The following is a 24,901-nucleotide window of genomic DNA, read 5'->3' on the forward strand; positions in this document are numbered from 1 at the left end:
AGGAACCGGGCAAATGTTTTCGAGTAGTCCCACTTGCGCGATCCCATTGTTATTTAACACGGAGGAGGACGCGCTGACGCTCGGAGCGAACGGAGAGCAGCGGCAAGCGAAGACGAGAAAGGGAGAGCAGCATTGTTGAGAGAAGTTCCGCCAAATGCCATTCTCTCTCGGGTCCTTGCACGTGTACCTGATGTTTAATCTCTTCCCCAGGCTCGGGCTCTTGATTATCGATATGCCCCCTCGAATTACACGAGACGTTCGGCATGTCGCCGATAAGATTCTTTCCACGCGGGGGAAGAGACCTTCGACACGCGAAGATCGATTGGATCTTTTTTTAGAATGATACGACAGTAAGGGCCAGAATGAAAGAGAAGAGGTCTTCGTCATCTCGAGACTATTTTCTTATCATTAAACGAAGGAAAATGTAAGGCGTTTCATCTTAACTTTTGTCGGTTAGTTCACAAAATATTTTCTACTTAAGCGTTTAACTAATATTAATTTTTTTTTTAAACTGTAATAAAATATGTTTACAACCTGTGGTAAAATTACTGCTTTTATATTCCGCGATACGTGCCGCGAACTTTGTATTTAATATATACCGAGCGCGAAGCTTTTATATATACATCCCGCAGACGGGACCGTGATGCACGTTGTTGCGCAAGCTTGATACGCGTCAGCTAAATGAAAATTTGTTGATGTGCACGCCGCTGACGATAAATTTTATTCTACTGTGTTATACCAGATGAAGTAACGGGAAAACGGTGTAGGTCGCGCGCTCATCCAAAATAGACATACCCGTGTACGCGACTAACGTAATGAAGATATCGCGCCGGCGGCATTTAAAGATTTAAACACCCGCTTAATTATCCGCCTGCTCCCGTATTCATTGCCGTATAAAGCAGACCTTTCCTCCCCTCCTCCCCCTCCCCCTTTTCGCGTGGCGACCATTTTGTGCGTCGCTCGAACATCTCCGCGCGTTAGGAACGTCACTCTAGAGCCAGACGCGTACAAATCGAGATACATTATCGTCGGACTTTTCCCGTCTCTTATTCAAAGCGGTTCGTGAAACTTCGTCCGCGTCGAAGGATCCTCGGCATTCTCGGATTCAATGATCCCTCCCGTGCCACCCTGCTCTTTCCATCCTGCAGTCGCTCGAACGATTATATGTGCAGCTGAATAACTCGTGGTCATTAAGCGAGCGGTCCTTTTTATGGGGACTACCCCGGTGTGTAACATTGTGACAAAACTCGCCAATCCTGGTAGCCGGCACGCTCCTCTTTGCGTCCCTCTGGCTCGTCCCACCGCCTATCCGCCGGCGCTTACAACGGTAATGAGCGCCGTTTCGGTAATGAGGTCGCACGCCATTGAAAATCGCGAAGCAACCGTCGTCGTAGAAACATCGGGGCGAGAAGTGAGAACTCGCTCGAGGACGAAGTCCGTAAAAGTTAATGAACGGGGAAATAACCGTTTCGAGAGAATCCCCTGGATCTATATCCACGGCCGAACGTCCCTTATCACGTTCCTCCCCTCTGTCCGTCGCTGAAGAAATGGCCGTGGAAGCTGCCGGTCGACTTTTCAACGGCGTAGATCCGCTGTAGCCAACCGGAACGATAGCGACAGCCGGGCGGGAATCCCCGCGTTTTCCCCGGGATTGTAAAAACGTTGAACGGTCGTGTAAACCTGATTTCCGATTTGGTCCTGCCCTACTTCCAGATTCCATCCATCCTCTCCTCCCGACCGCTTACTTCATCCATTTCACGTTCTCACCCTTTTCCACCCCGCGATTATCCCTGGACGGAGGGAATCGCGGGCGTGCCGAAGAATGGAACATCCATCACGGAAGCATGAAAGAACGTTGTCGAATTCAAAATGATTGTTGCCGGTAAATGGGATAATCAATTAGTGTTAATAACTGGGATAAACAAAAGCGCGTCATCTTTCTTTGAATTTGACAAAAAAATTAATTATAAATATAAATTCGAAATATGTTTTATAAGAAGCTAGAAAATAATTTTATATAGCATCTGCAAGTGCATAATATAATTTAATTTATCTATTTAGTCTTTTATGATCCTTGTAACAAAATGCATTGATGTTTTTATTCTTAAATATTGATTGTGATGAATAACTATAACGTAAACATTCATCAATTTCTAGTGTAGAATTATGGACAAATAATTTAATTAATAGTTTAATTAAAGGGTGCCGAGTTCTTGCATAAATATGTCCGAAGACGAAAGCTGTCTCGCATAGAAACAAACTGGAAGAAAAGAGCATTGAGTATATGGGATGGACAATCAAAATTTACTAACGTCTAACACCAGTGACGGTTTTAATGGGTAAAAAATAACGTCAAATCCATCTTATCTGATTTACATTCTGATTTCACCGTCCCTTTCTTTCTCAAACAAACGAACTGCCAGTTCCGCGAGCGAGTTTTAACTACCGGAATTACGATCGGAGTTACGAACCGACAGAAATGATGTCGGCGCGTCTGGGAAAATCCCCGAGATCGACAACCGCCGTAGAATCGCTGATCGCCGCAGCGTAAAACTGATTTTCGATTTCACCTGCTAGGCATTCGACCTGCTTTCTTATGATCGTTTCGCTTCCGGTAGCTGCGCTGTAAAATCAGAACCGGGGCGAATAAAACCGGGGAAGAGATTTCTCGAATTCTATCTTACGCTCCGGAATTTTGAGAGGAAATAACCGTACCGGAAAAACAATGTACTCTCAGACCGATCCTTTTTATTTTTCCGCCTTCTCCCTCCCCCCTTCCTGCCCGCGGGAACCGATTGCTCGCTAACTCGGCCGACTTTTCGCCGAGGTGCAGATACTGTTTGACCGTCCGGAACGATATCGTCGAATCGGAAATTCCCATGTTCGACGCCAACGAAATACTGAGCAAAATTGTGCGAGGCTCATTCCCGACCCACGATTGACCTACTTCTACCGTTTTTCCTGCTATTTTTGCCGTCGTTCTACGTTTCGTTTTCGTTTCCCGATCGAAAAAGACGCGCTCGCGCGTTCTCGCGGCTGGAGAAAAGTTCTCGACGCGCTGAAATCGGAAATCGTCTCGGCGCGGCGCGCGAACAGCACGAAAACGTAATAATCAATACGATAGAAGCCAAGTGCACACTTGGCGGAATTTACCTTCGTGCGCGCGCGTATGCATGATGCATAGACCGATAACGATTTCAAATCAAAGCTAATTGGAACACAAACGACGTATTGCCCGGGCCAGTTCTCCAATAACGAATTTAAGATAGTTACAGGATCCGTTTGGATTAACATACGGTTAACGTGCGGGGATCGATCGAGTTTCCAGTGCCGCAAACCTCGCGGATTTATACGCCGCAAAGTACTTATCCTATTCGTTTACATGCATAAATAATGTTTCCGCGAGTTTATCTTCAGATCGCTGATCTCGATGAATATAAACCGTACCTTTCAAGACGTGGATTAATTGCGCCGGTGACTCGACATTTCTACCGTCTTGTACGACGATGTAAATTTATTACCTTGTTGGCGCGTCAATATTTCATTATTGTTCTACACTCCGTGTCGCATTGCAAAAAGAAAAGTGCATGATGGAAATCCCGTGAATAATTTTGAAAGACATTTCTTAGCTTCAAATTTTAATACTTTATTAAATCTACTCTTTAGTAAGCGATTTACCGAGCGATTTACATTACTTCTCGCATGGATATACATAAATCTGGGCGCAAGCTTGGGCGCTAGCCTATAAATTAATGGAAGCCATGAGGAATCCACATTACTCATTGTCAATTTACGACGTTTTAAACGATCCGCGACCTTCGTCGGCATCGCATTTAGGGCGAAAGGTCGGCGCGTGGCGCACACCGGATGTGTCATCTCATCGTCGACCTCGTAGAGCCTTCCTATCGTGGAACGAAAATAAGAAAAGGCGGACATCGCGCGGTCGTAGAAAGAACGGAACAGTGATGACGAGGAGAAAGGGAGGAACGGGAGGAGAAAAAAAGGGAGGGCACACAAAACGCGGCGGGAGAGGCAGATGTGATAAATGGTAATTGCGCAAAAGTACCGCGACGGACACGAGTAACACCCGTTCCTCATTAGAGGCTTGTTAAGACGCCCGGACGCGGAGTGATGGAATGCGGGGAGTTAAACGGAGGCGCACAGAAGTCGGAGTGTTCGCGCGAAGGCGCCTCGCCTCGCCTCGCCTCTCTTCCGCCCGACACGCTTTATCTACTATCCTCTGCCGAACGTGTGCTTCTTCTTTTAGACCAGCTGCATGGGGAGCTTCCGTGGGTTATAATAGCTTTGATTCGCGTTACCGTTGTCGTCGTCGTGCCGCGCGATTTCTCTTTTTCTCTGAGATGCAAAAAAGCCCCGGCGACAGATTTCATACGTTGTGCAGACAGGAATATTAACCCCTCGCCGTCGTAATTCGCGGTTGGCGGTCGCTAATTATTGGTATGCGACTAATGATAGCGTGTCGGGGAAGCTTCAAGCTATTCTTAATCTTACAGTTCATATAAAGGATTTCTGAGAATTTCAACTATTTTTTTATATTATGAATAATGATTATTAATTGAAGTAGTTGTGTAAAATTTTTAGCTTTGTTAATATTAATCATAGACTTTTGTTCAAAGCAATTTTAATTTTTAATATTATGAATTTTATTAGAAATTGAACTTACAAATATAGAGTTGTATAAACATTAGGTAAAATCGTACAATCTCACTCTCCTATTTTGGATAAAAATCTAGAAGTAATAATAATAATAAATTAATTTATTGAAGATAATAATTTCTGCATAAATAATTTTTTAATTAAAACAATGCTGAATTGTATTCTTTAAACAATAAGTTTAATAATATTTTTTTAACAAAATAATTAATATAAATGTAGTATCCGCGATATAAGAATAAGCGTAGCTTTGCGTTTTCGAAAAATGCGTGCGTATTGTAGCGAGCGAGGACGAGAAGGAGAGGTAACTGACAATCGTCGCGGTGGTGTTATCTTTTGTGATTGCGGCGAGCGGAGCTTGAGGAGGAGTCGAGTCCGAACAGCGAGCGAGTTACGACGTGCGTCTGTCGATGCGATTATCTATCTCTGCTGTACAACACATTATAATATATTAAAGATATTATTCAAATTCAACATAATTGGGGGCTCGCAGCCGGGATACTGCTAGAGTGCGATACGTATCGAGCAGTAAAGCGTTCGGATCGACGCGTTGAACGAAGCAAAGACAAAAAGCCTGTACGGTGTTCAAGACGTTCCACGACGAATCAAGACGTTTCACGTCGACTCAAGGCGTTCCACGACGAATAAAGACGCTTCACGACGAGGCAGGACGTACCGTAGCGACGATGTCAGAACCAGGTACTAGTGCGATAGAAGACGAGCTGAGTGCCGAGTTAGCGGGCATGACGATAGTTCAGTTGAAAGAAGAATTGAAAAGACGAAACCTGAAAACGTCCGGACTGTCAGGTCGTACAGACGATCGCCATCAGAAGTGAGGCCGCCGCCGGAATTCGACACGAGGTCTCCGGGAATCGACGTCTACCCGGGAATGGACCGAGATCTGGTGGGCCCTATGGATCCGGAGGTCTATATGGCCGACCCCCGCGTCCACCGACTTCGGCAAGGCAACTTCTACGAGGTGCCGCGGATGACGCTGGCATCCGTAGAAGCTGCCATCACCCCGGGAATGTCTACGTTGATCGACGAAGTACTAGAAGAAATCAACAGGGAGTCGTCCTATAGACGATGTTAGCATTGGGAGCGGTCCATCGGAGAACGTTATGCTACCCGACACTTCAAGGCCACCACCGCCTTATGGCAACATTCCATCAATTCACAATCAGACGAGTTACGAGTACGTGGACGAATAATGAACTACTTTTAAGACTGACGGCGATTATGCGTTTAGAACGTGAACACGGCGATCCAGCATACGATGTTGAAAGTAAGACAAAGAAGTGCCGGCCAAAGGAAGGCGAGACAGAAGAGGCTCTCGAAGAAATCTGTTAACATTCAGCGATGTCGAGGAATCGCTGGAGACGTTCAGCGGAGACGACAAAGTCGACGTAAGAAGGTGGGTTAAAGATTTCGAGGAAATGGCGGTGCTGTGCGAATGGTCCGATATCCAGAGAGTAGCCTACGCAAAACGACTTCTTCGTGGTTCGGCGAAGTTATTCGTTAAGTACGAAAGACGCGCGAAAACGTGGAAGAGACTGCGGAAAGCGATAATATAGAAAAGTTTATCGACACAGTGGACAGTTACGCAGTGTATCAAGAATTATTGCGACGAAAGAAGGCTTCCGACGAATCGTATCAAGCATACATATATAAGATGCTTGATATTGCCGCGCAGGCAGATGTCGACACACCATCGGTAATTCAATACATTATCGGAGGTATTCAAGACGAAGCAGTAAACAAAACAGTATTGCATGGGGCAAAAACAATACGTGAATTGAAGGAAAAATTCATCCAGTACACGAGGCGATCAAGAAGGAAAGAAAAATAAAAGCGAAGCAGACGAAACAGGAGGAAAATAAGAAGAAGAAGACGATTCAAGACGATTCAGAGTTCGACGGAGACAAAGAGATGTTTCAACTGCGGCGATAAAGATCATATGAGCAAAGCGTGTCTGGCGAAGGACAAGGGTGCCAACAAGTGCTTTAAGTGTAATCAACACGGACATATATTGCCAAGCTATGTAAAGGAACAGTGACGCAGAAGGAAACCGTGTATGTAATTTCGGATAGTCCGCGACAAAAGCAGCTCAAGCAGGTAGAAATCGCGAATCAATGTTTTGTCAGCGTTATCGATACCGGAAGTGATTTGAGTCTGATGAATCGAGATTGTTATGAAAAGATAGGTCGTCCAGAATTAAAAGATAAAATTAGTTTTGATGGTGTAGGCGCGCCGAATAATAGTACGTATGGTTCTTTCGCGACGAACGTTGTAATTGATAATGAGACGTATGAGATCGTATTTCACGTTGTTGATAATCAGATAATGAAGTGTGCAGTCTTGATCGGTGCCGACTTTTTAAATCAGGTCGAGTTACGTTCAGTGAAAGGTCAAGTCACGATCCATAAGATTATCCCAGATATACCCGAGATATTTAAGATAGACGCGATAGAAGATGCAAGTGTACCCGATTTTTCATATATTTGTGAGGAATAAGACGTTTAAAAGAAAATAGAAGCGATAGTACGCGATTACAACCCGAAAAAGACGTGAGAGATAGGTGTTAAGATGAAATTGATACTTAAAAGACAATATCCCAGTTTATCAAAGATCGCGCAGATTGTCTCAGTCAGAGCAAGCGGAAGTCGATAAGAAGATAAAAGAATGGCTAGACAATGGTATTATCAGACCCTCCAACTTCATTAATTAGTAGAAATGTCGTTTTCTTCATACGGAGGTTGAGTATTTAGGGCACATTATAAAAGACGGGACCGTGCGCTCTTCGGAACATAAGACTACTGCAGTCATGAAATTCCCAATGCCGACGTGTGCTCGTGACGTACAAAGCTTTCTTGGCCTTACGGGTTACTTCCAAAAATTCATTTTCCAGTATTCAACGATAGCGAGGCTATTGACAAATCTTTTACGAGGTAATACCAAATTTCAATTTGGAAAAGATTAGATGCAAGCGTTTTAAAGTTTAAAATGCGTGTTAGCTAATAAACCCGTTTTAAGACTATACAAACAAGGAGCCGCGAAACGGAGTTACATACAGACGCTTCAAAGTTTTGTTACGGCGCGATTGTACTACAAAGAAGTCATTCCGATGATGCCTTTCATCCAATCTATTACGCGAGTGGAAAGACTACACCCGCCGAGGAGAAATACACAAGTTATGAGCTGGAAGTACTTGCGATTATTAAGTCGTTAAAGCAGAGTGTATCTGATAGGCATTCCCTTTAAGATTGTTACCGACTGTAGGGCATTTACTCTCACGATGAGCAAAAAGGATCTATGTGTACGGGTAGCTCGATAGGCACTTGCATTAGAAGAGTATAATTATCAAATTCAGCATAGGTTCGGAAAGAATATGAAGCATGTAGAATGTAGGTGCATTAAGTAGGAACCCTCTCCCAGAAGCATTACTTATCAGCAAAGGCGACGATAGTCATTGCCAGATTCAGGGAAGCTCAGAATGTCGACCAAGATTTGCAGGAAATTGTTAAGTTGGCGACATGCGAACGGTTTTCATTACACAATGAGAAATAATCTATTGTATCGGGACGAGAACGATGACTTGTTGTTAGTAGTATCTAAGACGATAAAAACTGCGATGATTAGACGAGCGCATGAGCAGGGACACTTTAGTGTCAGTAAAACAGAAGCACTGTTGCATAGAGACTATTGGTTTAAAGGAATGCGACCAAAGATCGAAAAGATAATAACGAATTGTATTAATTGTATTTTAGCCGAACAAAAGCAGGGCAAACAAGAAGGATTTTTAAATGTAATTAGCAAAGACGTTCCGCTAGATAATACCACGTTGATCACTTGGGTCCGATGCCCAGCACGAGAAAAAGCTATCGACATATTTTTATAATGGTAGACGCGTTTAGCAAGTTTGTGTGGTTATATGCCACTAGATCGACCGATACCGCCGAAGTGCTTGATCGTTTAAAGAAACAGTCCGATGTATTTGGAAACCAGCGGAGAATTATATCAGACCGCGGCACCGCGTTTACGTCTAGTGCGTTTAAAGAGTATTGCGATGAGGAAAGAATTCAGCATCTCCTCATAACTACGGGAATACCTAGAGGTAATGGGCAGGTCGAAAGAATTAACCGCACGGTCATACCGCTTTTAACGAAATTGTCAGCTCCGGAGCCAGGGAATTGGTTCAAGTTCTTAACGATTGCGCAAAAATACCTAAACGCCACACCGAGTCGGAGTACGGGGAAAACGCTGTTTTAGTTAATGTTTGGTACTCACATGTGCCTTAAAGAAGACGCTCAATTACGCGAAATGATCGAAAACGAATGGGCACAAATGTTTGAAGAAAAACGCGATAATATTCGTATAGAAGCTAAAAGAAAGATAGCCGAAATTCAAAAGAAAAATTTAAGAAATTTTAATAAGAAAAGAAAGAAAGCGCAGAAGTATAAAGGAGATCTTGTCGCGATTAGGCGAACGCAGTTAGGCTCAGGTCGTAAGTTTTGTAATAAGTTTTTAGGTCCATACCGTATAACTAAGACAATGCGGAACGATCGGTGTGTTGTTACTAAGTTAGGCGATCACGAGGGTCCTTAGGAGACTTCGACAGCAGCTGACTCTATATGAAGCTGTGGCTACACGATGTAGAATCAGAAAACGAAGAAGAAGACAACGAGACTGATTGTCAAAAAGACGTAATAAGTGAGGCGTAGTCAGTAAGAGCGAATTGTCAACTAGAGAGTAAGCATTCGAGGACGAATGCCATGCAAAATGGCCGAGATGTAGTATCCGCAATATAAGAATAAGCGTAGCTTTGCGTTTTCGAAAAATGCGTGCGTTATTGTAGCGAGTGAGGACGAGAAGGAGAGATAATCGACAATCGTCGCGGCGGTGTTATCTTTTGTGATTGCGGCGAGCGGAGCGTGAGGAGGAGTCGAGTCCGAACAGCGAGCGAGTTACGACGTGCGTCTGTCGATGCGATTATCTATCTCTGCTGTACAACACATTATAATATTATAAATATATTATTCAAATCCTACATAATTAATTAATAATTAATAATAATTAACACATGTTAATTATCATTAAAAGAAAAAAATAATTTGCGTGTAACAAAACAAATTTGCTATATCAATATATATACATTTATAAACGTATTTTAACTAAATTGAGTAATTAATTGAGTAATTGAGTGATTAATTGAGTCATTAATTAGAAATTGAGTAATTTCTAAACACTCAATCAAACATTATCTTAAATGACGGTATGGAGTCCACACTGTCCACAGAGAATAGAGCGCAAAATATGTACTAACATCTCATTTATCGAAATTAATTTAAAATATGAGGAATAAATATACGGCATTTATGTTTAGTTTATTAGTAAATATTACGTGACAACGTTAAATATTTATATAGTCACATTAAATATTTCGCGACAACAAGATTGGCTGGACTTGTACGTTGACAAAGCCTGTTTGTTTGGTAAAATACAACACGTTACGACGTATACTATCGCGCGCTGTATTATCATTTACGTAGCGAAACTCGAGAGAGCAGAGTGGGCATGAGCTATTCCGTGTTATATAATTAATTTAGAATTGGAGAAACGCGCGGAGAGAGTATTTAGAATACATTTAATTCAAAATACGTTAAATATTTCGCGGCGAGACTGCCTGACGTACATACAGCTTTGGTGTTTGTTGTTATAGTATACCATGCGTGTATGTACATACATACGTAATGTCGACGCGCATCCTGTTTGTCATTCGGACGACGTTCAAGCGGGCAGGTAGCGATATGAGCCGCCACGTGTGTCGTCGTATTACCACTCGAAACGCGATCAAGAGAGAGAGAGAGAGAGAGAGAGAGAGAGAGAGAGAGAGAGAGAGAGAGAGAGAGAGAGAGGTTCCAAACGAGATAATTCTCTTAACGAATGAGAGCTCAGCCTGTGCAAGGCAGTGTGCAAGTGATATTCGCGATTCGTACACATATTAAGATGACGGTTTATTGAAAAGGTTTTATTAAAGAAAATATTTTGCGCAATTTATTTACTTGAACTGGAACAATAGAGAACAGAAATTATTATACAAATTATTATTTCATCACGATCGTTACAATAATTAGAATTATTTGCAATATATTATACAACGCTCTTTAAATTTTTCATCGAGTTAATTTGCTTATTATTAATTTCACATCGAGAGCGCGGAGTAACGCACGAATCGAATAATTAAAATTATGAAAAGCCGTGATATATCGAATGTTTGGCAATAAGTAATTCGAAACGCGAAGAACAGAATATGCGACATAAATCTATTTTATAAAACGTTAAATATTTTTGGGACGACAAAACAACCGGCACGATCCTACCGTGTTTGTTTTCGCAGCGTACGCAATGCCGCCGTGTTGTTCGAGTGGCGAGACCCGAGAGCGGGCATGAACCGCTACGTGTATTGTCACACTACCCATCGAAACAGGATCGCGACAAGAGCTAAGAGAATACGCGATTCTCTGTATATACAATTAAAAATTATCAGCCACGATAAATTAACTTTTTCGATTGATTTATATTCATTCACGTTTATCGCGCTAATTTGTGAGATTTGCGGGCGGATAATTAATAATGCGACGATCTTCGTACATATTTTCGCATTGTTTCATCGTATTGGTAAAGAGCGTGTCACGCGTGATTAACAAGGAGTGTTGTACAAAGTTGTAGTACAATGTGTAATTATTCCATTCTGGTAATTAGTACGTATGGTAATAACCGTGTTTTCGCAAGTGTTGTATTGTGTTGTGCGAGTGCAGCGAATGAATCTGACAAGTGAAAAGAGGAGGGGGAGGCATCAGGCGACGGTGGAAGCGACCATGTAGGTGAGTAAATCATTATTTTCTATTTTGTTTTTGCGGAATCGATTATTTATAATTATTTTATGTGCGAGAAAACAATTATTCTTCTGAATAATAATTATTCTGTGCATCTCTATAATTTACATATATTTCTATTTTGTAGTTCAACGTAGTTTCGACGTAGTCATAACTCCACATCGGTGAGTGATATATTATTCCACTTCTCATCAGAATATACTTTTTATTTTTAATGAACATACAAAAATATTAAGTTTCAAGGTGTGAAATTTTATTCTTTATCTTACCTGTGATACGAGATTCATGTATAAAGCGATCATAATTGTAGATTAAATTTTAATGAAGATGTATGGATCCTTTTCTGAGTAATAATTGGATTAGCTTTATTGCATCTCTCTCTTATTCGTCCCCTTTCATTTTATTAAATAATAAATGTTAAGTTTCGATAATAGCCTGACAAACGCGTCGTCTTTTCTAAAGATAAACTTAATCCCGTGAACTGTGTGTTTGCAAGATCCTTCAGACATCGAGCCATGCTCCAGCCACTCGACGGCACTTTGTTCGTGTGTTTGCTTGTACACGGTGACGTTTAAACAAGTGTTTCAAGCCAGGGGTATACGCGCCGTAGTCGGAGAACGCGCGAGATTCCGAGCGCGCGGAAATATTAAGACGCGACGGCGACATGAAAAGCGGAGTTTAAGAACCGCGAGTCCCTCTCCCTCGCCTTCGGTTTAAGTTTAACCCCCTCGCCGCGTCTTCTCCCTTTGAAACGTCGGTTCTCGTTTCGACTTCGCCGCCGCCACGGTCTTTCACTTTGTTACTTTTGCGCGAACGAGACGTTGCGCGCGTTAATCTCCTTCCTTCGCATTACGTCTGATAGAATTTCTCCCACGTTTCCGCGTCACTTTCACTTAAAAAAATTCCACCGTCCGTGTAAGTTACGCGGTGCGAGGACATCACAAAGCGCGGGAATGTATAGTATAAAAATGCAGTCTCGTGACAGCTATTTTTGTGTGGTTTCAATTTATCATTCAGGGAAAGTACACAATTATATTCTTCGTTTTCAAAAGACACGCTCTAACGGAAAAACTAACTGCCTTTAAGAACGCACGAAAACTGCAAAAGGGCACGGATCTCGAGATCTTATAATACCCCTTCTGCTGCGCGCACTTTATCTTCCTTCCGGCTACACCTTGTTCTTCTTTTATTCCCTTGCGCTACTCCTTTACTAGAAGTCAGCGAGACCACTTTGATTTTATTGCTTCTCGCTTGTCCGACATCACTCAACTGGCCTCCTCTAAAAGGCGTTTGAAGATAACAGGCTGTTCCGGTGAAATACTACGAAAGCTAAGGACGTCTATAAAATAAACGCCAATACTCGCACGCACGCGCTCGCTGGCCTTTTGATTAACGGCTTAAACAAGTCTTGTTAGAGAGTTACTTATTCCACGAGGACGTACGTTTTTAATGAGCTATGCGGGATTACCCCTCAGCGAGATTGAATAATAAATTTTGTCGAAAGTAAAAGCAATCTGGCAATGATTATGGCACGACTGATAGAAAGGGACAACACGGGGTAGACGAAAGGGGATTATTCGAGGGTTGCAGTTTATGCATGTAAATCGCCTCGGCTTGAGTCGCTGCTTGTTGTTCTTTGCTGCCCCCGGACGCATCGACGTTTTACGCGCGTCACTGTATTTTATTGCAGAAAGTAGCGATATACGTATAGGAACGGACGCATACGGGGTGTCTCAAAATTGTCCTTTCATTAGCGGATACTAGAAGATAACTAAAAAGAAGAAAATGTTTACATCATCCAAGTATCAATAGCTATTTTATTAAGAATCAAGTAAATAGAAAATGTGCTAATATATGGTCAGGCTAAATCTTTTGTGCCTAATAATATTTTTTATATTATTAGTATATTGGCATATTTTCTATTTACTTGGTAGTTATTGGTCGTGATTTTCACTTAATATATATTATGATATTAAGAGTAAGTAAAAATGAGAGACGCCAATGGATACGTAATGCAATTTAAGGCAATTCTCCGAAAGAATACTTAAAAAAATCGATTTATGTTCTTTAAAGGTTTAGTAATTATTGTAAATAATATCAAGCATTTTTTATGCTTTTCTTATTTAATCAATTTGCGGCCTGAATCTCTAGATATTTCGGTGTGTTCATCTCACATTTTTATTGCACTTAACCCTAAATTGCTCAAGAATCTCTCTCTTTCTCTCTTTCTCTCGTGAATAAAAACGTAATGACAGTTCTAGGACACTATATATACATACATAGATGCATGTATAAGCGGCGTATACATGTATATGTGTATCGACGGTTCGATTTTCCACCCGCTTTTGTGTCCCCCGCAGCGCATCGATTCGCGGTGTATGCACTTTTCGGCTCACTCCGTTCATCGAAAATCCATTTATTTGCATTAGGTTCGTTTTTGTAAATAGTAACGAAATCGATAGGGGCGCGTACGCGAATATTTTTTTCATTTCTATATACAGGACGTCTCAAAACCGCCAGCGAATATTTTTAACAGCAATTAGATTTTTTAAAATAATTGGTATTGTATTTTTTGTCAGAGTTTTCCTATGTCAATGGTATGTTGCTCTTTCGAGATGTGTTCTTTATATGAAAGTGAACAAAGAGAGCAGACAATATTCTCGCGTGTGTAATCTTTCTAGGCAGCTACGGTTCATTTAGACGGTTTCCCATTCGCTCGTTATCTTGCACGTTCATCACGCAATGATAAATCACATCAACAACGACTAATAAGTGCCGCGTGCATCTGTGGATACAAAGGAAGAACGTGAATCGAGCGTCGCTCTCTGTAAAGTACCTGTAAATAAATCTACGATCCATAGAAGTGATTAATTAGGCGCGAAGGGATTGTGTACACGACCCGTAAGTTGAAGAACATAGAGACTGATTGACGCTGACAGAATTATCGGCTTTTAGGCGTCCCTTAACACGGCGACATTGAAAAATGTCGGCTATTAACTCCAGTAACGTAAGACATTTTTTACATCGTGCATTACTACAGCAGCAGAGAAAAGTGGCGTGAAATCTACTGATGTAACTTACATTATATTACACACAAATGTCAGATTTTACATTTTTATAATTATATACAGAAGAACTGAAGACGCCTTTCAGTTACACTGAGAAAAAAATTTGTTGAAAAATGCAAAATGTGTTTCATCAACTAAAATATTTATAGTCCAATACGTTCAACTAAACATTAGTTGGTATAATTAAACATTAGTTAAATTCACTAATTTTTTATTACAAAATTTTTATGGTTGACATGAATGAACAATACCCTTTTTAGTGTAATTTAATAATTGTTGGATCAACAATTATACAAATTTAGTCCGTACAATCAATTTTTTTCTCAGTGTATCTTCCTGTAAAAATTAAGCTTCTATCCCTCCTTTGACATTGTTAGAACTAGAAACGCGGCAGCCCGAAATATGGAAACGACATTGTATGCATATGCAGTAATTCTAACGCGCGTTACGGAGTCAAAGCGAATTATATTAATTTGAATAAATGCCAATTTGTTTACTAATCGTGCATGAAAGCGCGCGCGCGCGCGGTGCGCGTTCTGTTAACATAGTATAATGCAACTACGCTACGATATTGCGTTTCACAGCTGAAGCTCGTAACAGGACTAATGATTAGAGCGTTTCCGCATTCGTGCATTACCGTACATTCGCGTTCTAAATATTTGGGGAGGAAAATTATCGGGTCAGCTTAATTAAACACGCGACGGTAAAGATCGTGCCCGGGAACGTGTGCGGGTCAACGCGTAATTCAGCGGGCGTAAGGGTAATTACATTTGGAAATGTCCCAAACTACGTGGATTGCGCCTGCACGCTTTTGTTCCGCCTTTTCACTAACGTCAGCCGAATGACTCAGCGGGCGTTTCTTAGACCGACGCGCGGGCATATGCCCGCTCGAGAAAGACTAACGACTCGTTTCAAGCGCGAGAGATTAGGAGTCAAGATGAACAAATGCCGATGTCACTGCGCGGCACAGCCGCATCGTATAGTTATGCTAATGCACTTTGTACGGACGATCAATCGTTTGGAGATCATCGGGCCGACGCATCGGCTCGCCGCGCCGGTAGCGGAAAAAATGCATCACGCTCACAGCCGTTTAATTACGAGCCCGATTATGCCACTGACAAATCTGACACACGCGCCGCTCAGGAAAGAACTTACGTATAATGCTCTCTTGGACACGGTGATACCTAAATAAACGCGGCGTAATAAAAAAAGAAGTGCAATATCCTCGCGCCGACACGAACGTCTCTCGACGGAGACAAACGCGCTATTCGGGGTGCCCGAAGAAATATTGACTCTTTACGTGCGTACTTTTTACGAGTCCGGCTGCCATCATCCGGCAACTTCCAAAACGTCTCTCTAATGACCAATCCTTTTCCTCTTGCCTACAATAATGGACTTTAATGGCAGAGCCCCGGCGCGTCTAAACAGTCCTCTCAAGTGTTTGCGTGCGCCTTTCCTTTTCAACTCGGTAATCCGAGGGTCAAATAAAATCGTTTATGAGGCACAATGAGGGACGGACTTGCCTCCTTCGTTCCGTCACGAAAAGTACTCGGCTTAAGTGCTGATTATGATCCGTCTCGAACTATAAAGGTGCTGGATCATCTGGTAGCATTGTTCTCCATTACGCGGATCGGACACGATCCTGAGTGACGTGTGACGGGAATGGGTCCAGTTTGATGATGCGTGTTGCCTTTCGGACCTTTCAAAGAGTTTAGATCACGCGAACACGCCAAGGCGATAGTTAAGAATCGTTCAATGAGCGTCTTGTTATTTCCGAAATATTTGCTAAGTGACGATGCAAAAACTTGTCACAAAATCGCCGCAATAGAAGCTTTGAAATGTCATCGAAAAAAATTTGCGGATATAGATTCTCTTTAATATAAGTTACGTTACGTAAAGAAATACCGTATCTTCTCTTACGAAGAGGAATTTTCGTATTCTAGTTTTGACGTACATGTTGTGACCGCGAAACAAGATGTACAATGGACGTAACTGCAGACAGCCAGAAGATTTATTGGACGACTTTACTACAGTATTTTTATAAACAAAAATCTCTTGAGAGAGAGTCGTCGGCAAAGGGCAAGAAGAGACATCCTAGGACACGGCAAGAGTTGCATGGTGAAAGCCAAGGAGGGTCTCTCCTTCTCGACAGCAAACGTCTCCCTGGCTCTTTCCACTCGAGGGACATCGAGTGGTCCCACGTTAAAACAACGAAGTCACACAAATCAAAACCATGAATATCCACTTCCGACCGTGGCGAACAAACGCTAGACTATTGTCCCTTTTATCTCAGAATCTTTTTTTTAGAGAAATGTATCTATTTGAATTACGCTGGAATTCTTTTCAAGGACACTTCATATTTTTTGTTAGACACCTCTTTCTGATTTATATCTCGTTCCATTCATACGGAGCACGCGGAAGACTCGCGGGTGAAGCATCTTAAAAACCGAGAAGGAATTAAAATATATATTGTAGGAACCATTTGCAGAAAAAAAAGAGAGAAAACGTTAATAGTACCTATTATTTTACGGTAAACGCAATATTCTTACGATATATTGCACGTTATATATTACGCATTGTATCTAACAGTCGGGATATCATATCTCGGACGTAGCCGGAATATCTCACGGTCTCTTTAGTCGGGCGCGATCAGTAAAATCCTCCTTTCGTCAGTATTGTTACGGAAAATCAGCGTGCATTTTTCACGAGTCGACGGACAATAGGGAGGGAATGCCGGAGCATCCGACTGCTGCCTTCCATTGTGATTTTTCCGTTTCTTTCCGCGAGACTCCGTCCATTTGTTCGCGGGAGATCGAAGTTTGCGGTTGTTTCGCACGGCCATCCGCGCGCCCGAAATGCTACAGGTACCGCATTCTGGATAAATGGAAAGTCGACTGGCCGCTACATACAGCGGCCATAAATCCGAACGTCGCGTGATAGACGATCCTCGAATAAAGCCCTTTATAATTCCGGGTTATCTTATCCGGGTTATCTTATCTGTCGATAGGGTGAACGGTGAACACTCGGAAAGGTTTCTTGTATTTCAGTTTCTCTCAATGAGTAACTATATTCAGCAAAATGGAAGAATGGAGGCAAATTAAATATCCCGCACGAGAAATTTATAATCTCGCGTCTTCTATAGTCAACTAAATAAGAAAAGTATATATCGGTGTGTAAAAGAACGATAATGCATAAATTTTCATCTGCGAAAATCGCGTTGAAGTCAAATCTGTAAAAAAGATAAAATTTGATGGTGTAACGCAGTAAAGGTATCTGTGAAAGTATAAAGCGCACGGCACTTATATTTGCGTACAGACTCTGTTGCTTCCACTCGTCGAGCTACGCGAGATCCTAACTAGAATGGGTCTGAGTCATCGAAGCGTGCTTTCGAACGCGACACGAGGATCATGGCTGAGATCAATCCGTAAATTCGCTCGTATTCTACGCTGCTCCCCGCGTAACACGCTATCTTCTTGGATTTACAATTTTCACATCCGGTAGCTGTCTCGGAATAAAAATCGTTCGACGAACGTTCACGCAGGATCTTGCGGGTAAATAAATTCTATAATTAAATCGCGTGTAAGAAATATGTACAAAATATTAAATTGTATCAAAATTAAAGCAAGCAAATTTCAAATATACGAATTAAATCTGTAAGTATATCAAGACAATTCTGCACTGAGAAAAAAATATTTAGATAAAAAAAAGTATTTATTTAGATTGTTGTTAAGAGCTTATTTACTTATAATACACATATTTATTTAGAATTAGATATTTTTACTTAATTTAAATAAAAATATTTAATTCTAAATAAATATGTGTATTATATAAAGTAAATAAGCTCTTGGCAGCAATCTAAATAAATATTTTTTTTTTATCTAAATATATTTTTCTCAGGGTATCGATTAATAAATTCATCGTTATTAATACCACCGACGTGTACCATTAACGAAGAAAAAAGATTGCGGAAAAAAATTTGATATTTTCGGCCGAGTCGGCTGGCAGAGTCGCCTAGCAGGATCGCTTCGTTATAATCTTTCGATTCATCTGGCTCGACGACGAGTTAACAGATTCTCCCGGATTCTCCCGGAATCCGTAAACAGGCGGCATTTTTTCGACGACGACGAGATCAAGGGGAGACGCACGTCGTTTCTATATGTGTTTCCACAAAAGCGTGTTCGGCTCGCCCACGCCTTACAAACGGCCGCGCTCGAAAACGAATCTGCCCTCTCTCCCGAGGACTTAACAGATAATTAACTGACATTAACGTTCCATTCGTCGGGCGTGGTTACGTTCGCGGCTAGCTCGTATTTCTCTGCGAGAGTCGGTGCATACGGTGTTTTTACGACTGATAAGGATCGCTTTTCCACCGAGAGACATCCCGCTCCGCTCGTACCTCGTACCTCCGCTATCCCGACCTCGTCCTGGACAACGACTCTGCCGACGACAGAGCGGATTACTAAATTCATTGGCTTCGTTTTGTACGGGGAACTTCGCCTCCAATGTCGCCGACAACGTTTCTCCTTGGCTTCCGCGCAATTAGGGTCAACTCGACGTTTTGTCGGGAGCGATATCTTTCAGAGAGAGCGATCCCAACAGGAAAAAGGCAACGGGTATCTCGTAAAACTCCAGCTATTTAATAGTAAAGCGTCCTAAATTTGGCTACGCGGCAATTAAATAACATGCTATTCGATACGTAGTAAATTATGTCGCCGTTTTGATAAAAATTTGTGTCTCGCAACTGGTTCATAAATAATACCGAATTAATTATAGATCGAAACTGTCAAACATTTAGGAGAGACCTCTCGAAGCTGCGTATTGGAAATGAAATTAATAATCGTTCAGCGATACGAGACAACCCCCCGTCACACAGCGTCTGGCGTTTCTACCGGCATTAGAAATAAATTAAATGATATCGATATTGAGTAACGTCGATTAAATCGAAACGAGGTAAGTACGAGGGGGAACTCGCGCGGAATGGCGAATCGCCGCGTCGTGTGTGGCGCGCGTTTGCGCGATCGGAAATCGGTAAGCGCCCCGATGCCGCCAATAAAATATGCATGTACACACTCGCGGCTTCGGTGTAGGTGCCGCGGCTACATCCCACGTGGCCGTACCCTACACGGACGTCTCGCGTGTATTAATCTGCATAAACTCATTCCTATGCAAACGAAGAGATTCGACGTTGAACTAGGATATCACGCGAAAGCCTCCGCGGCTTACGTCGCGGCTTAAACGAACTCCTATACGTGAACACGCGTGCGGGCGCATGCCGTTCAGCGTGCACAAGCCGCGGTGTGAACGCATAAATATATATAGATGGATACATACGCGCACGCATGTGTGTGTGTGTGTGTGTGTATCGTAAACGATACCGATCGTAAACGGAATCTCCTTCGTCGCGTCGACGGCATAATAATTGCGAAATCTCCGTTTTCCCGGTGGTGGTAGACGACAACGCTGGCCGGCCATCCAAAAGGACGGCGACGACGAGAAAATGGCACCTGCCTGAAACGATCGCGCGCGATAATCTGTTCCCCTTCGCAGTCCGCGGGAGATGAAAAGAAAACAATCGATGAATAATTTTGTGGCCACCGCCGGAGTGCTTACCGACGTCCGGAGAATTGATTTCGAACGGAGCGCGCGCATCGCGCGAGCGTTAAGTCTCTCATGAATACAATCAGGAGATAAAGCTTTTATGGCGACTCGACGTATAAACGATACCGTTTTCCGATAATTTCTAATTTAACACTTAGTGCTTAGGGTGATTAAATGTTTACGCGAGAGACGGAACGTTTCGTCGTGGCGTCTCGCTAATCAACGAGTCTTATTGTGTACCGTTACGCTTAATTAAACGTCGCCGCAATAATTATGTCCGTTGTGAGAAACGAGCTTTACTTAATTCTTCGATTACCACAGTTTCTTACAGTCAATTACTTCAGAAAAATACATTCACCATTACTTCATCTCCAGTAATTCTCGTCATCATTCCGTATATATTAATCTCAGATATACATTTTCATGCGTGAAATAACAAAGAAGAAAGGTTGTTTACTCGTGTAAAGTGCAAAATCGCATAATTTTATTATCCTTTTCGTAATGGGGAAGGATTTATTCCCGCGCGCGAAAAATATTCGAACGCGACTTGTTTATACCTCATAAATATTCCATTGCTCGATTACAGAAAATAAACTCATTGATATAATCATCATTGATACATGCTCGGAAGCTGCAAGCATAACATATCATGCCGCTCTGGAGTCAAATAAAATCTACAATGAGTAGTATCACGCAGCTGTGAAGGGCTTTGCAAGAGGAGCGATGATCTTACCGGTTTTACGATGAGAGAGAGAGGAGGGGAATGGGAGGAGAGAAAAAGGGAGGGAGAGAAATGACGGCGAGACGCGCGTCGTAGAACAGATTTTGCACCGTCGCGTCGCGGCTATAAGCTGCGATATGTATGTTTAATGCGGAGCACGCGAGGCCTACGACCGAATGACTTCTTACTGCCGTACTCGCGCATTACTTATTCACCGTCGGCGCAATTATACCAACGGATACTCCATCAAACTCGAGACACCTATCTCACTACGGGGGTATCGAGAGAGAGCCGCGAGTGTTACGCTCTCGCGCACATGTCTGACGTGTACCGGAGCTTGCGCAAAATGGGAGTAACGCATTATCGGGCCGATAGGCTCGTAAGCCAATAACGAGCTGTTATCGCGCCACTCACGGAACGTTCCTCCGTTCTGCTCGCCGAGCTCGATCTCGGCATTTCTGCGAAATATGCTCACGAGCATATTGGTACACGGATCGGGGGATCAGGTTAAAAATTACCGACGTCTACAAGACATCTTTATGCAAAACTGACGCGCGTCGCAATTCTCGTGCATTTCTTCCTGGAAACTACATGACATGGAAGTCGTAGGAAGTTTAGCCCCGCCCTCGGTACGTACAGGAAGGAAACGGTTCCTCGTGCGGCGCATAATCGACGGAAAACTGAACGAGGATTATAGGCAGATCGCATGAAAGACATGATGTCATCTGTGCATTGTTCTCTGCGGAATTTTGATACTGTAAAGTTCTCTTAAATTGAGAAATTATATGGCTAGATGAATCCGATATTCAACTGTTACGAAACTCAATATTCATGATAATTTAAATAATTGAATCATGATAATATCATAACAATTATATAATGTTGTAACATGTATATAATTGTCGTAGGGTAAATTGTAGGTTGTAGGTAAAATTGCGGGTTGTAAGTAAAATACTCATAGTTGTAGGGTGAAATAATATAAATTTCTCTTAATACAGAATACAGGTATCTTTGCAATGACAATGTCTCTCTTTTGCGCGATAGCCGCGAGTTATGGTTTTTAAATACACGCAACATCAGTCCCATGTTTCAATGTAGCATTCAGAATGACATTTTCGCGCGATAATTGCGCGTGTCGCGTTTCTCCGCCAAGGCGAACTCATTCTCCGGGAGCAGTCAACGAAACGACTCCCTTTGTCGCTCGCCCTACCCAACTTGACAATCGTCAAGCATGACATAACGATCGCGCTCTTTTTTTTTGTTTCAGGTTGACGAGGTAGAAATGGCACGGCGGGAGTCTCGGTGAGGAAAGGGCGAGGGTGAAGCCCTCGCAGGAAAAGGGAGCTATGGTGAAAAGCTTGGGTTTCCTCGCCAGAAGGGCACCACCTGCTGTCCACCTTTTCGTCGTTTTGCTCGCGCTCGCCCCCGCCTACCACGGCGTGGACCTCTGTAAGTAGTTCCTAAGCTCTAATCCGCCAGGCCTTATAGTACCCGTCGCGTCTCGTCGGGGAAACTTCGCTCGACTATAGCTCCTTGGCTCGGAGACTCGCGCACAGGTTGTTTCGTTTATAAGTTATTAACGACGCGGAGGTTGCGCGACCCCAAGAACTTAGCTCGCAGTCGACGAACTTTCGATCCGGGATCGGCTTTGACCGTGGTCATTAGGTATCCTGCGTACTTATCTGAGGACATTGCGTCTTATCATTTGAGTCGCGCGCGCGCGCGCCTATATTTAGCGATGTCCCGTGGGTCTTCGAATGGGCGAGACTTGAACATCTAAACCTGAACATTATCAACCGCCAAGAAAATTATTGATAATGTACTTAACTATCGCAAACATTTTGATAAGTAATAAAAGACTAATATCATTATTTTATTTGAATTTTAACTACTGATACATTATCTTCCAAAAAAATTACGAATCAAAATAAAAATTAATCCATGCTTTAATCAATGTTGTTAGAATTGTAATTAATAATAAATCTATAATTAGTTGGAATATATATGCTGTGATGAAAAAGAATAGTCTTATAAAAAAATCAAAGAGATTAAAGAAAATCCCTGCACATAAATAAAATCTTGCTCTCAAGATAGCACGGAATACCCCATCTTATCGTATTTAATAATAAGTAATCGCTCTGTTTCGAAGCCCTGTTCGCGAGAAACAGCTTAATAGAAATAGATTTCCGGACGTAGGAGAGAAAAATTGCATCGTAGTCGCGATAATGGAAAGCTTAATAATTGCGCCTCTCACGGAGCCCTTCCAAACAACATCCTCGGCGATTTTCTCCCTTTCCTCGTAATCTATCTTAGCGTCAATAGCCGGAAAGTAATCGATGGTGTTTTTCTCGAGTAGAGTCCTCCCGTTAACGACGAGCGACTTTTACCGGACATCCTCCAAGGGATGTGGAATCATGCGAGGCGTCTTGCGCGCCGTCAGGCGTCTCGAGGATTAACGGAGAAAGGTCGGCGTCTCCGCGTCTCGAAAAAGTCACTAGGGGTGTCGCGTTTATTCACCCTTATTCACGATCGATTTACTAGCGTGATATCTTACGGTAGGACTCGTTAGGCCGAACCCGCCGACAAAGGAAACGGATTCTGCTCCGGTCGAACTTTATCGAGGACGGGGCGGCCGTGAGAATTCCGGCGAGGGTGCGCGATACGCGGCGATATATATCGGCTAGACCTTCATTAATAATAATAGCGATTCTCGCTCGCCATGTTGGCCAGCCGAAGATCTCGATCAGTATTCCCTCCCTTTGTTGGCACGACTTTCCTACCATTGATTCGAATCGCCTGCCCCAGCCTGAATTCGTGGACATACATTAGTGACGGGATCGCGATGTATCGGGCTTGACCTTCATTAATAATAATACCGAGTTGTTGGCCCGGTCGCATTGGCCCGCGGTCGCGACGATCTCGAACATGCTCCACGCGTACTCGCTCTGGGAGCCGCGAGACGCGACTTTCCCGCTATCGATGCCGGGCGCAACTCCGCGGAATCCGAGGACATATATTAGCGGCGGACATATCGGGAGTGCCTTCATTAATAACGACGACCAGTCCGCACGAGCGCTCGATCGCCGATTTCCTCCCTTTGTCGACTCGACTCTCTTACTGCTGATTCTAATCGGCCGGCGCGGCGCGCGGTCCGAGGAAGTCGGACATACATATATTAGAGCGCCGGAATCGCGATATGACGAGAGGAGCTCCGTTAGTAATAACGGCGATTAATCCGATCGGCCATTTCGCCAGTTCCCAACGCGACGCCGCGCTGCCGCGTTTGTAGGCGCACAATTTTCCATCCGCCGCCGATTACGATCGAAATCGCGGCGCGCATTAGCGACGCATCGTGCCCCCCGATAGATATTCCTTCGATATCGTTTTCGACCATCTCTCCCCGCGCGAGTTGCAAATGACAAAGCCCGCCAAAGTTATTTTAGCTACAAACTCAAGGAAAATACCGATTGTACATCATCGAGATATACGCGTCCGCGCAAATTGCGAGTATTATATGTATTTGTAAACCGCGTCGGCGGAATCCATGCTTTACCGAGATTCCATTTCGGCAATAAAATACGTTGGATTAAAACGTAAGACCAAAATACACATTTCACAACGGCCGACGCCGGCCGGGCGCGGAATTACGAGGCGGGGGGTGGGCGGAGAGGGGTGGTATCGTCGGAAGAACACTGCAAACTTTCGCCGGTATTAATGGCCACCTACATGCCCGTTCTGTTCGTTGGCTTAGCGCGGATTCCTTCCGTTACACTCCCCGGTACGAAGCTACTACGGTTCTCCTCTCCCTCGCCCCGGCGACCCAGCGGCGCCCAGCGGCTCGCGCGCGCTGCCTCTGCACTCGATATCCGGGCATTAGGCATTATCGTTGCCGGCTACGTGTACCTGCTACCTCGTCCGACTCCCCCGGCTCCGGGCTACCTACT

At 43.2% G+C, this 24,901-nt stretch overlaps 1 protein-coding gene across 1 annotated transcript in view; it reads left to right on the forward strand.

The window, feature by feature from the left end:
* The window catches only part of LOC139816837 (discoidin domain-containing receptor 2), a 194,176-nt gene that overhangs the window by 67,078 nt on the left and 102,197 nt on the right, over positions 1–24,901 (forward strand). The window contains exon 2 of the mRNA XM_071784603.1: positions 22,225–22,406. Within this exon, the coding sequence (XP_071640704.1) occupies positions 22,304–22,406 (103 nt within the window). The 5' untranslated portion in view covers positions 22,225–22,303. The remainder of the gene's footprint in view (positions 1–22,224; positions 22,407–24,901) is intronic.

The sequence above is a fragment of the Temnothorax longispinosus genome, chromosome 7 (assembly GCF_030848805.1).
Source record: "Temnothorax longispinosus isolate EJ_2023e chromosome 7, Tlon_JGU_v1, whole genome shotgun sequence".
In the NCBI taxonomy this organism is placed as follows: Eukaryota; Metazoa; Arthropoda; class Insecta; order Hymenoptera; family Formicidae; genus Temnothorax; species Temnothorax longispinosus.